The sequence below is a fragment of the Syngnathus floridae genome, chromosome 3 (genome assembly GCF_059516105.1).
Source record: "Syngnathus floridae isolate MCC-2025c chromosome 3, RoL_Sflo_1.0, whole genome shotgun sequence".
NCBI classification, from domain to species: Eukaryota; Metazoa; Chordata; class Actinopteri; order Syngnathiformes; family Syngnathidae; genus Syngnathus; species Syngnathus floridae.
In genome coordinates, this window is record NC_142415.1 from 13,360,000 (window position 1) to 13,374,455 (window position 14,456).

The 14,456-nt window shown below is 42.1% G+C and overlaps 1 protein-coding gene across 1 annotated transcript; it reads left to right on the plus strand.

The window, feature by feature from the left end:
- Positions 1 to 4,011: 4,011 nt before the first annotated feature.
- LOC148400644 (ammonium transporter Rh type C) lies at positions 4,012 to 7,669 on the plus strand. Its single transcript, XM_088372171.1, has 11 exons — positions 4,012 to 4,286; positions 4,547 to 4,739; positions 4,935 to 5,085; positions 5,202 to 5,349; positions 5,428 to 5,594; positions 5,662 to 5,799; positions 6,226 to 6,362; positions 6,469 to 6,593; positions 6,817 to 6,890; positions 7,006 to 7,085; positions 7,167 to 7,669. Exons 1-11 carry the CDS (start codon positions 4,070 to 4,072, stop codon positions 7,198 to 7,200), a joined length of 1,464 nt encoding a protein of 487 aa, XP_088228297.1. The 5' UTR covers positions 4,012 to 4,069; the 3' UTR covers positions 7,201 to 7,669.
- The last annotated feature ends 6,787 nt before the right edge of the window (positions 7,670 to 14,456 follow it).

Consider the following 14,456-nt stretch of genomic DNA (forward strand, 5'->3'; position numbering starts at 1 on the left):
TGCAGATTTCCCCCCCCCCCTCGTAATTGTTATTACAGTTGTTGCTATATTTTAACATTGTTTGTACAATATTTCTGCCTAGGGGGTATTTATTTTCTTTTAAATACTACATATGCACACCTTAGGCATGATTTTTATTCAGTTTTAGTCAAGGTTCTTATTTTTATAAACAAACTTCAAAATAATACAAAATTATTCAAAAATATGTAACATAGTGAGAGAGAGAGAGAGAGAACAAGAAAAGGAATGGTTAAGACATAAATATTGTGGTGTTTACAGTAACAAAAAATTCAAAATTAACATTTAATTTATCATCTCACAGTCATACCCAAAGATGTACATTGTAAAATGAATTTCCTGCTCTTGCTTTCCAATGTAAAAAGCAAGACTGAATATGACTGAAGCACTCAATAACAAACTCCATCAAAATGAAGCTGGCATCCTTATTTTCTTCCTCTCTCAAATGCTTGTTAAACAGTTTTGTGCCACCACCTACAGGCCTAAAGTGGAATTACATCTCAAAATTAAGTACAGAATTGAGTGACAGTTAACTAGAAATCATGTCAATAAAAGCTTAACATGTGATTTGTTCTATTTCAAATCCAAACAATCATAAAAAGTCATTGACTAAGTACAGTGTCATATTTTCAATGTGATGCCTATTCTCACCTTGAGGTGTTATTTGTAGTATTTGATGTGGAATTATTGCTAGGTCTAAGTCTAAACAAATCAGAAATAAACATTTTTTGATCAGAATTTTGTTTTTTTAAATAGTCCTATACACGTGTCTAAATATATGTGTATACATAAACATTCATATATATAAGATATGACAAAATCCATGTATTGCAATGGCATTTTCCTAATTGTTTAGCTGAGAGAAAGAGTAACAATAACGGCGAGAGGGTCACCTGTGTTTGGTCCTGACAAACATGAGGCTGTGTACATTCGTGTGTGTACGCGTGTTTTTGTGCGAGTGCTAGACCACGTGACACCGCAAAGCTCTCCTATTCTGATCCTGACTAAGGTTATCTTCATGTCACATCATCCTCGCTGAGCTCAGAGACATCCGCCCGTCGTTCTCGTATCTCTCTGGCATCTGCCAGCAATGTTCCTTTTCAAATTTCAGTTTGCTTAGTCACTCTTGTCGGGACATTTCTAATAACTGAAGTGCCTTCATTCTAATCAACAGTCATTTGATGAACTACGCTTTTAAGATCATTTCTGCATCAGAACCATCGGTCTAGTTTCCGGTGTCAGATTAGCTGTGAAATAATGCCAACTCGCTTGCTTTCATTTTCAGAGGGAATATTTAAGAACAAGCGCAAACGTTCTGTGACAATGCTGGTTTTCAGAATTAACTTATCCCACTCTAATTTCAAAAATACTTTAAAGTCCCAGAGAGGTCTTTGAGGCCACATGTCTCAGGTGCATGAAGAAAGTTTCTCCCATTCTTGGAGACCGTCGAAATTCCACTGCAGTCCATGTGACTCTTTGGTAGCGACGCGACTGAGGCCCCATGATGATGGTTATCATCATAAATCATGACAACACCCGACACTCAAATGCAGAAGCAAAGGAACGGACGTGCTTTGTTTTCGTAATTGCTGAATTTCACTGGTGTGTGTCTTGCACGCTGATTGATAGGCGCTGCTAATATCTCTCGAGGCATCGTTCCCCAGCCCATGCAAAAGCCATGTGATGGAGGAGAAGTGTGGAATGTACAACTTAAGATAACATCTGAAACCTCCATACAGCCCCACTGTCACATGTGCAAAGACACCAAGCCAGGTGAAATATTTGAAGGTGACTTTGTATCATTTGCACATCTATTAACGTGAATAGTTTTCATGCCTGCTGAGGCCCTCCCTTTTTCAAAAAGGTCTTAGTTGTTATTGTTGTCTGTTATGGATTCTAAAGGTCGCTGTTTACTGTGATGGGAACGTCGACCAATCTGAGTCACACTTATTTCGCATCTAATTTCCAAAGTTTAATCTTGTCGCCGTCTCTCTTGGGGGCATGTATTGATGTAGCGTCTTGATTTTAGTACATCAATATTATGAAAAAATAAGCCTTTGAATTTAGTTCATGGGGGTGTCTTGTTGATTTTTTTTCAGTGCAGCCTTTCATGTTTCTCAAAAAAAGTGCAAACCAAGATGATATCTCAAGTAGACAGTGGATAATGCTCAAAGTCCGTCAAATAGTTCTTGGATGACTTTGTTCTCGAGGTACTCGAGGGCCTCAACTTGAACCCATTCAAACTTAGGTGTTTGTATGTATAATCCAGTCTGCTGTGTTCCTGCATTGGAGGCTCATTCCTCTTGTTGTTTTAAGCAACGTTGAGACATTGGACAAACATTTTAAGCCCAAGTCTACTACTCGTGGTATTTTCGTATTGCGCTAACCTCTCACCATGTGACACAATGCAGACATGTAAGGAATTGCGAGTTATTGACACTTGTTGGAAAAGAACAAAAGGATTTGCCTGAACAACCCCAAGACTTGATGGCTTTACGGCCAGCAGAGGCGGGTCTATGTGGTGGACAGGGATGGTAGTGGGCCACCCCTAGACACTTTCTACAGATTCTCTGAAACTAGTATTCTGAATGGAAGATGATGAAATCCCTAAATTACTTGCAGTTGTATATTGGAGAAATGCTGGACAGTTGTTTTATAAGAACCTTGAACCTTGGCCCATCCTGGCTTGTGAACAACTGGTCCTTTTGAAGATAGGAAAGTCTCAAAGGCACCTCGGGGCAGTAACGATTCAGTGGTTTCATCTGCTTCGCCACTTTACCATGTGTGCATTTATAATAGAAATTGTAATAATGTTGAAAGAAGTGTTCAAAGTCACCTGATCTGAAGGTTTAATCTTCTCAGAGACACGTCTTATGTAATGAATTGACAAATGAGCGCATGAAGGTAACAGATATGATCTGGAATCTGGAAAGTCACAAACAAAACCAGGTTCTCCGGCATGTGACAAGTGCTTGATGTGTAATCTCGACATTGTGATGTTACCCAACAGCCCCTTTTTTTGGAATAGTAGTGAAGACACAAACAGCCAGTAAACACGTGAATGGACTTTACAACACATGAGGAAGTCATTACGTAAATTCCTTTCTATAATAGGTGGATTAAATACCAGGCCGATCCAAAGAAAATGCTGAATGACCACATGAAACTTTGAAATTATACACAGACACAAAAACAGATACCAACTGCCTGTTTCATTTACTTCAAACGAACTTGATTGGGAATCACTAATTTCACATTTGTGGTGTGAAAACAGTTTAATCAAGTGGAATTGGCATGACATTTTATTGACTTTATGCAATAGTTTCATTCACGTTGAAATAACACGAGGAAATCATGTTTCTCTGCTTGAAAGTCATTCCACGTGATGTCAAACCTTCGAGGTTGGGGCTTCAAAGTACCTCTGGGGTGTTTGGATCTTCTCCATGTGACTGTGTGGGCTTGCTCTTGGTAAATAAATTCAATTAGATTTATTCAAGCCAAGCAAAGGAAACTGAACCTAACCCTAGTAATTTAGTCAAATTAACCATAAAAGGCCACTTGGGAGTCATCTGAAAATTGTTGACGTAGCGGGCCCAGCGGGTGCTCGGACCTAGGTAAATCCGACGGTCACCGAGCAAGTGGAGCGAGAGAGTAGGTTGGCAGCGCGTGCATTAAATTACATTGACCAACCCAAGTCCATTTAAAAAAGAGCCACAGAAATGCTTGATAAAAACCATTTGATCATGTGGAAACTCTTTCCATAATTTATGTGATGTAACTGTTACTGTGTTATCCTTGCATACAGTAATATGCATATGAAGGTCCATAATTACGGTAAAATAAATTGCCTGTACGTGGTGTTAATTTGAGCCAGTCCTGTTGAGCGTCCTGTTCTTGTTAGGAATGTTGCTCCCAGGTGAGGTGTGCACCTGTCCATGTGTTTTCAAGAAGCAGGACACACCCCCTCCTCAGGTCTCTTTATAAATATACGGGCCACCATGCAACTGCATCTCAGGCACCAGCTGAGCCAGCATCATCAGGTCGGATCACCATGGGGAACTGCTGCGAGGCCATCTGCAATGTCCGAAAGAACACCAACGTGCGGGTCAGCCTTCCCGCTGTCTGCTTCGTGTGGCAGATAGCGATGGTTATCCTCTTTGGAGTGTTCATCCGCTACGATGACGAGTCAGACGCTCACTGGGAGGAATTCAAAGCAGAAAATAACATCACCAGCGATATTGAGAATGACTTCTACTTCAGATATCCCAGTAAGTGTCTTTTTAAAAATATCATTGCAAAAAAAATTGTTTGGACATTGTTTTGCACTGCATAATAATAGAAAAGAAGAGAAAAAAAAATGCTGGGTTGTCAAAGGAATTCCAAGTGTTTCACAATAGGGGACAAAATATTATAGATTCTTAAATTGAATTTTAAAAAATGTGAGGGAAATTTTTCTAAAGGTTTTTTTTTTTTAAGATGCATTGAAAAGTAAAACAATTAAACATGGACGACGTGTTTGCGTTTGTAGGTTTCCAGGACGTCCACGTCATGATCTTTGTCGGATTCGGTTTCCTGATGACCTTCCTGAAGCGTTACAGCTTTGGTGGAGTGGGCTTCAACTTCCTGATTGCCGCCTTTGGCCTGCAGTGGGCTCTCCTCATGCAGGGCTGGTTCCATGCCCTGGACCCAAATACTGGAAAGATTACCATCGGAGTAGAGAGGTGAGAGGAATGCTTTTGCTTTTCTTTGAACTCAAGCTTTTTTAACTCCACCATAATTATGTGAAATTGCTTCTGTCATGTGTCTCATTCTGTTCATAGTCCAGAGAGGAATCTTGTAGTAATTTTGAAAACCACACCTTCAAGTTTGGCAACTCCAATAATATTAGGTGACTTTTTTCTCAATGTTTCTTTCAGTTTGATCAATGCCGACTTTTGCTGCGCCGGCTCTCTGATTGCCTACGGTGCCTTGCTGGGTAAAGTCAGTCCTGTCCAGACGTTGGTTTTCACCTTGTTTGGTGTCACGCTCTTTGCCGTAGAGGAGTACATCATCCTTGACCTGCTGCACGTAAGTCTTCAGGACAATTATTGTAAATAGTGTGACGCTTGAGGGCCTTTCGTAACATTCTTTTCAAAGAAAGATCATTTGAAGAGTCATAGTGCTGACGGGAATATTTTTAACAGTGCAGAGATGCTGGGGGCTCCATGGTGATTCACGCCTTCGGGGGATATTACGGTCTGGCCATCTCCTGGGTGCTGTACCGACCAAAACTTAAACTAAGCAAACAGCTGAATGGATCGGTGTACCACTCGGATGTTTTTGCCATGATCGGTACAAGTCATTTGCTCACGCGGACGCCATTTCAAGTTGCCAGCCAGCGGCTGACGTTCGATTTGTCCCGTCTCACAGGTACATTGTTCCTGTGGATGTTCTGGCCCAGTTTCAACTCGGCCATCACAGATCACGGCGCCGGTCAGCACAGAACTGCCATCAACACATACATCGCCCTGGCGTCATCCGTCCTCACCACCGTCGCTATATCGAGCGCGTCGCAAAAGAAAGGCAAACTAGACATGGTAAGCTTCAGGAGTTGAAAAACAACACGTGAAGAAGTCATGACTAATGTAACCTTCCATCTGATAGGTGCATATCCAGAACGCCACTTTGGCTGGCGGCGTTGCTATGGGAACTGCGGCTGAGTTCATGATCATGCCGTACGGCGCGCTGATTGTGGGCTTCCTCACTGGTATCATCTCGACTTTCGGATATCTTTTCATCACGGTGAGTTTGCCGGCTCTCCTTCAAATTCAACATGACATGTTTATTCCTTCATTGGGGGAGTTTGCAGCTTTAAAACTGGGAGCCAGATCTGAATGTAGCTAATCACCCTCCCACATGTACACACACATATGCAGCATGCACGCTATTCTCAAACATGACTATTAATAACGGCATGCAATTTTGAAAATCTGTCGTCAATGGTAGCTGGACTTTTTTTGTGGTCGTGTGACGATAGCACTAAATTTATTAGTTAGAAGTTGGATATATGGGAATATACATACAATTGAAAATAAAAACAAACTGATAAATGTACATTTCAGACAGATTTTTATTTTGTGGGAATTTGCTTTCATAAAAAACTGGCATTTGATCGTTAAAAAAACAAAAGTTCAAATGTAATAACAAAACTTACTGCATCATCCTCAGCCCTTCCTTGAAAAATACCTGAAGCTGCAGGACACATGTGGGGTGCACAACTTGCACGCTGTTCCGGGCATGCTTGGTGGCTTTACTGGCGCAATTGTTGCTGCTGCAGCCACTGAAAGTGTCTACAGCGCTCAGGGGTAGGACACTCACACATCTGTCACTGACTGAATGTCTGGCATAGACAAAAATAGCCGAGCGTGACGGAAGCTTTACGAGGCTAAACGTGACTTTGCTTTTCTCCAGATTGATCGACACCTTTGACTTTGAAGGCAAATTTGCTGGCAGATCTGTGGGCACGCAAGGTGGCTTCCAGGCTGCTGGCACGTGTGTTGCTATCGCTTTTGGACTCGTAGGAGGAGCGCTCGTCGGTGAGTTGGACTCTATACTGTACATGAAGCAGTCTAATGCAGTGGTTTGAAAACTTTTTTACACCAAGAACCCTCCTGGGAAAAAAAAGTCATCTCCGAGTACAGTACCACCATCATGACCAAAGTTAGATTACAGTAGTATAGTAGGAAAAAAATATAGCTGCACGCAACATGCTGAAGGTCTTTGATGATTAGTTGTGACACTGCATTTTGTTTTTTCTAGGTCTCATCCTCAGGATCCCAATTTGGGGCGACCCTGCTGATGACAACTGCTTCGACGATGAAGTCTACTGGGAGGTGAGTGCGCTTCCTTACCGCCAGATGGCGCTCATGCTGCGTGAGCGACTCTGAGGTGTTGCTCTGGGAAAAATGCTGCTGATGTTGAGCTTGTTTGTGTGTTGGGGGCTTGCAGGTCCCCGAGGAGGAGGAGGAGGAGAGCATCCCTCCGGTGCTGGAGTATAACAACCACATGATCGAAAAGCACCAAGACCTGTAAAGTCACCCCTCTAAATTTCGAGCTGCCTTCGTCAAAGGAAGTTTGATTATGTGTGTCTTACTTTTTTGTTGTTGCAGATCTGAATCCAACTTCTCTGTGGAGCAGAGCTAGACAAACAGTGGATGATCCCAAAGGACTTGACAGCACAATAAACTAATTGGAAAGGTAGACACAATTGGTTCAGACTAAGGAACATCCGTCAGTTTCGAAAGCGTAACTTCTGTAATGAATGACTTCCATGTGTTGCATCTCTCATCTTTCATGACCGTGAGAAGAATTCTGAAATCCTCGTGTGTGAGTGTGTCAATCAGAATGTGTTTGTTCAGAATATTATGATCCATGCATTTGTATATTGTAGCATTTGTTCAAAAATATTGAAGATGTTTGTAAGAAGTGTACAGTTAAATTGTTCCTTGCAGTTCCTAACAGTCAAATTGTCCCATCTACTTGTTGTTATGGTGGCGCAAGTTTTAGTGGTTATGTATGACAGTGTGTGCTCAATTATTGCAAGATTGTTGTATTATTCTTCTGTTTCAAATTCTTGAATCACTTGAAATTTCAAATTAAAGATGTCACATTATTTTTGTATTTTTTTTTCTATTGCTCATACAAAAAATGTGGTAAAAGTTGAGCCATTCCTTAAATTCTACTTAATTGTATAATTACTGCAAGCCCAACAAGTGCTATTTTCCTTGTTAAAAAACATCTTCTGGAGGTCACTGCTTGTGGTCTCTGCTGCTGCTTTGATTGCGATGGTAACAAGGGTCAGTCAGTGGGGTCATTTCCTGACCAGTGGAGTGTGACTTAATGAACTCAATGCACTGGGAGGACATATGCTGCGTGTCACAGTGAATGTCCTGATGGGGTCAAAGCCATTAACTATCCTTGTTGTTTCAGGTCAAAGCGTTTGAAATTTTTATTGACCCACATTTATTTACTTTTTCTTCCAGGTCCAAAATAGGCAAAATAAGACGGAATAATAAATTCCACCATCAATCCACAACATAATTAATTCAATATTGTGTTATGTATTGTGGCAGAATGTTTTAAATGTTTTGTCATGTGCTGAATGATGATCCGAACCAACCGTCCATTAGACACCTTCAATACGACAAGTGTACCTAATTGATTTGAGCCTTTTCATCATCTTAATCATCTTCTTTACTTGCAGCAATAAGTATTGAAATTAGATTGTACCAGGCAGGAAGTGAGAGTTGTTTCTCTTCAGTTTTTTTTTAGCCGAGAGAGGACCTTTTGAGAATCATTTTAGCCTGCAGAGAGTGTTTGTGAAACCACTTGGTCCGCTATTGTCCTCCTGGGACTGGCCTCCTCTGAAAGACCGCAGAAGCCCTGTAATCAGATTAAAGGCTGCTAGGGAAAGGAGGAGGGACGACGAGGAATAGCCGAGATGCCGTGGAAGGAAGTCCTCTGACCGGTACCTGCTATTGAAGTGTAGGAGAGGGCTAAATAACACAGCAGGGGGGAGGAGGCGAGATCGAGCCAGGCTGGAGGGACAAATTGGCCTGTTGTTACAAGGGGATAATGGAACAATGAAGGAGGGGAGTATAAGCTGTACGTATAGACTTGGAGAGAATAGGTGCAATGGCAAGAGGAGGAGAGTGCGCAACTCCAAAGGCTGTGGCTTCAGCCAACCCTGCCCCAGCAATTATATCACCTTTGTGAGCTGATTGGAGCGCTCTGTGATGTCCATCTGGGCCCCACCTGTATTTTATATACCAGTAAAGAACACGCTGAGAGTGGAAGCCCACAAAAAGGGATAGGGGGGAGTCTGTTCAAATGTCATCTTTTCTACCCTGCACAATTCAGTTGAGTTTTTTGGAGATGGGAAGGAAACATGAATAGCAGAAAGGATGTGGTGTCCCAAGTGTGCAAGTGGTTGAAACTAAATGATACATCCCAGTTATGCGAGGGTGTACAATTACGCAACCACCACACAAAATGTTGAACAAGGATATGTAGACTTTTTTTTTAATTCACTCTCAGTGAAATTCTTAAAACTTTCTTAATTGTAAGTCTAATCTTGTTGCTTAGATCACACAATTTCATCTGAGTGCCACTATAGACAAGGTTGATGGATGGATGGATGGATGGATGGATGGATGGATGGATGGATGGATGGATGGATGGATGGATGGATGGATGGATGGATGGATGGATGGATGGATGGATGGATGGATGGATGGATGGATGGATGGGTCGATGGATGGATGGATGGATGGATGGATGGATGGATGGATGGATGGATGGATGGATGGATGGATGGATGGATGGATGGATGGATGGATGGATGGATGGATGGATGGATGGATGGATAGATAGATGGCTAGATAGATGGATAAATGGGTCGATGGATAGATGGGTCGATGGTTGGTCAATTGATGGATGGATTTATGGATGGATGGGTCGATGGATGGGTCAATTGATGGATGGATTTATGGGTCGATGGATCTATCACAAAGGTCAATGGAGAAAGTTTAAGTGGTAAGAGCTCCGAGTGCCACAAAAATTACCAATCACAGCAGGAGAGTGCTTTGTTGGTCCAGAGCAGGCCATTAGTTCCCTGCATGGTTTCAAAAGACGGCAAGCTGCAATACAAACTGAATGGGTGAACTAATTGGAGGCCCTTAACATCAATGAATAAATATGGAATTGAACTTTTAAGGTAAATCCCTCCAATGGCTCAAGCCTAAAGTCTGTATAACGTAGATGTTGGTTGATTCAATTTCCATTGGAGAAAAATTGTGAGAGGTTTTCAGAACTTCATTAGACAAGCCACCTCATTCCCATTCTGTTGACCTTGCAGTGATTGTCTCTTCTTGGAAGGATTCAGGACATTTTGAACCGTCACAGTCACATCGGTATCCTCATACTTGATGTGTCTAGTGTGGTTTTGTTGTCTTTACTGTCGTCATTCTTTACTTCTACCAAGATTATCGAGAAAGTGCTTTTTAATCAACAGCAATTTCTTCAGCTCAAATCAAGTCTTTGAGGAATATCAATCAGGATTCTGACCTCATCGCAGTACAAAAGCAAAAGTCAAAGTCTGTTTTATTGTCAAGCACTTAATAGAATATTAAATGATTATAGGTGTCATTTAAACACACCAGTTGTTTTTGGATTTCAGTGCAGCATCTGATAGAGATGAAAGATGTATTCAAATGTGCTAATCCATACAGTATAGCCTCGTAATGATAATTCACATCAAACTAGAGCAAACATTTTATCAAGGGTACTTGAGACGCAGTAACAGAGAGATGGCAGAAAATTCTCACTCAAGTTCGGCCAATGAACGCCATAAAGATGTGGAGGGAAGAAATGAAAGCAAAGGAGGGTTGATGGGACTGAAGATTCTCTCGGGGGTGTTTGGGTGAAAAGCAACAACATATGTATTGTTGGAGCCCCTGACTCGACACCCTGGAGAGTGCCCCGTTCCCACGGTTTGCTCAACAAACAAATGTACCACCCAAGCCCACCCCCAATACATGCACACACACATGCACACGCACACAACACCAGCGCCATGCACCGCACGCAGGGTGATGTCATTAATTACCATCAAAATGAGCATGACAGCGAGCGAGTGTGCGTGTGTCTGCCAGCCGGGCTTTGTGAGCGTTTGTACGTGAGTGTGGAAGACAGAGCGAGAGAGAGAGCGACAGAGAGAGAGAGAGAGAGAAGGGGGGGGGCAACGTTGGGAATGAAAAAGAAAGACACCATTGTCCTTTATGAAATAAAGGAAGAAATCTTCAGTGAAGCAAAAATGGAGCAAATTCTGTCATCTCTGACAGCGAGCTGGCCTGTCACGTCTCGTCAGAGCCTCACAAAACATGATGTGCGCATGTTACCCGGTTGTGTGAGAGGCCTTCAGAGACATCACTCAGGGTCACCTCTCACACATCACACAAACACGACTGGCAACGCTCTCACACACGACCAAAATGCTATCAGCATACTGAGAGTGACCATTTTTATTTGATAGTCATAGTAGTCAAAGAATAGCCAAGAAACTGATAGACTAAGCTCAGCTTTGTCTCTTGTTGGACTGAGAGTCCACCAAGGACGTGTCTTGGTTGTTAAATTGAGAGAGAATGGGACAATTCAACAGTGTGGGCCTCTCCACACTCGCTTGTGCACTGAACCAAGCCCAGGATGAAGATTATTGTCCCATGTATGAATGCAGGGGATGCCACCGAATCCAAGTTTGCACTGATCATTGTGAGTATTTGATCTCCAATAGGTGGAAAGAAACTGTGTTAATTAGAAGCTTTGATTAGGAAGTGAAGCACAGAGAGAAACAAACATGTGCTTTGTTTCCTTGAACAAATGTATGCTTTCATGGATTCGGTCTGCCCGCAGCGGGGAAGCTTTTTGTTTCCCAAACGTCAGTCGTCGGATAGGATACACGAATGCCTCTTCCTGTTGGCTCATCGGCCTCTCCGGCAGTCTACTGGAACAACGGCGCATATTTCCATTGATAAGGACAAGGAAAGAACTCTGCGTGCTTTAATGATTCACATAAACACGACCAAGTTCAAGTTGCTGATAGTGTCGGGGTACACTCGGCTGACTTGTTTTGAAGGCAATGTGGGATCAATACCCGCTCAGTGACAGTGTGGCTGGTTGTTGGTCTCAACATGTGCCCTGCAACTGGCTGGCAAATAGTTTAAGGTGAAGTCTACCTTTTGCCCGATGTCAGCTAGAATAGGCTCCGGCACCCCCGGCGACCCTGAACGTGGATGGAAATGTTGAAAATGGATGGATAGATGATTAAGTTCTATGCATTCATTATTGTGTAAACACATTAACACTTGGAAAGAGTGATACTTGCCTTTATTTTGCCTTAATTGTGTTCATATTGGATGGAGAGAATTCCAAAAGGGCTTCACTAAGTTAACAAATAGTCTTGTAGTAGAATAGTGACATTTTACACACACACACACACACACACACACACACACACACACACACACACACACACACACACACACACACACACACACACACACACACACACACACATATATATAATTAATTTACCAACCTTTACTAACCGAATGCTTGTTACCAGCTTTTTTTTTCTAGCACAATAAAAACGCTAGACAATAAGGGGAAAAACTTGTTCTAATTAGATGGAATTGTGGCTTGAACTCCTGAAAGTTTTTCTTTGTCCCACAACGCAGCCCTTTAAATTTGCCAATATGTATAGGAATAGCCCTGACAAGGTGGGAATAGTGAATGCCTAAAACAAACTGTGGAGGGGGCCTATAGCCAAGCAGGCAGGGGCTTAAGATATATTAAATTACCATGATTGGGACTTAAAGGCTGTTTGAGAGGCTGGGGAGCGTCAAAGCGCGCCTATTCATGTCTGGGGAGCTGGGTCAATAGGTTGGGGAAGTTCACAGGACCTGATGGCATTCTTATGCAAATGAAGAATACAAGAGCTAAAGCTCAGCGAGTTGGAAAATATAAATGACCGCGCAATCATCTGTAGCCTTGCGTACAAACTTGCTGCCCGCTCGCCGATGTTTGTCGCTTTCTATACGGCACAATATTGCTTACACATACTGGTGATGGGTCCACACAGTGACGATGCTGGTTAGATGAGATGTTTAGCAATGGTTCTTAATGGTTCCAGTGAACACGGGCGCACCCATCTTTTCTGTTGATAATTGGCAATAAAAATCTAACAGCTGCTTTTAGATTTTGAATGGATGAAAAAGTGTGTGATTCTAGATTTTCTTTTGTCACATTATTAAATAGGCGAGTTTTATTCTCATTTATTGTTATGGGTTGGAATTTGTGATTTGCATTCCAGCTCTTTTAAGTGAACTGAATCTTTAAAATCAGTACGTTGCCTCTGCTTAGAAGAGCCTACCGAGAATTCTGCAAGGAGGACTTTGACATCTGTAATTTATGACACGAGGAGGCCTTTCAACTTTAAGCTCACAGCTGCACAGACCAGTGCCAAAGAAAAAGCTCAAGGCAATCCCATTAATTACTTCTGAAGTAGCATTTTATGCTCATCATCATCTTAAATCTCATTTGAACACACCCGACAATGTCTTTGGGGACACAAAATGAGAAAAGGTGATACATGTCCTGCTGTCAGGATCACCAGGCTGCAATGGACGCAGAGAGAGCACATAAAATACATAATATAAAAGAACAACCCTGATCTTAAGCTCCCAAGAGGGCAAGGAAAAACAAAATAAAACCTACGAAAAGAAACAAATAGTCGTATTATTTTATTTCATCGTATTTATATATTTATTATAAATGTATTATTTTATATAAAATGTATTTATTCATACAAAGGCCGGTCCGTGAAAATGTTTCTCACACATAACTGGTGAGGGTTCCATAGTGTAGTGGGTAGGGCTCTGGACTCTCACCCAAGTGACCTGAGTTCAAATCCCAAAGAGACCTGAAATATTTTATTATAGAAAAATATGCAACACTGTTGTTCGTGAGTTGCCCCATGTAACTATATATGCTTCTGAGATGCTCCATAAAACCATATATATTCCATGCAATGTGAGCGAGGGTCCCATCGTGTAGTGGTTAGTGCTCTGGACTCTCACCCCGGGGACCTGAGTTCAAATCCCAGTGAGACCTGAAATATTTTATCATAGAAACATTTGCAACACAGTCGCTCGTGTGCTGCCCCATATAACCATTATAACTATTTGCTTGTGAGCTGCTCCATAAAACCATTCCATGTAATCTGAGCGAGGGTTCCATAGGTTAGAGTGTCCGTGTGATTCCCTCGTTAAGTGCACCTGCGTGAAAAGTTTTAGCTTCTTTCACGTTCAAAAGGAGCTAAAACTTTTCACGCACCTGCACTTAACGAGGGAATCACATGGACACTACATTAGGTACACCGCCATTTTCAAGTGTACCTAATAACAGGCCACTTTATTAGGGAAATATCATGGTCAAAGGTCACAGGAGTCAAGCTTTAGTCTAAAATGGCGGTGTACCTAATGGAGTGTCCGAGTGATTCCCTCGTTAAGTGCACCTGCGTGAAAAGTTTTTGGTCACTTTCACGTTCTGTAGGAGCTAAAACTTTTCACGCAGGTGCGCTTAACGAGGGAATCACCTGGACACTCCATTAGGTACACCGCCATTTTCAAGTGTACCTAATAACAGGCCACTTTATTAGGGAAATATGGGCAAAGGTCACAGGTCCTCCTCCTTAACGAGGGACTCTTGGAAAACATGTTGGAATGCGGCCCCGACTACTAAAGCTTGACACCTGTGACCTTTGACCATGATATTTCCCTAATAAAGTGGCCAGCCAACACTAGTTGGAATTTTTTTGTGACTGAAATTCTTCAGCAAGCATT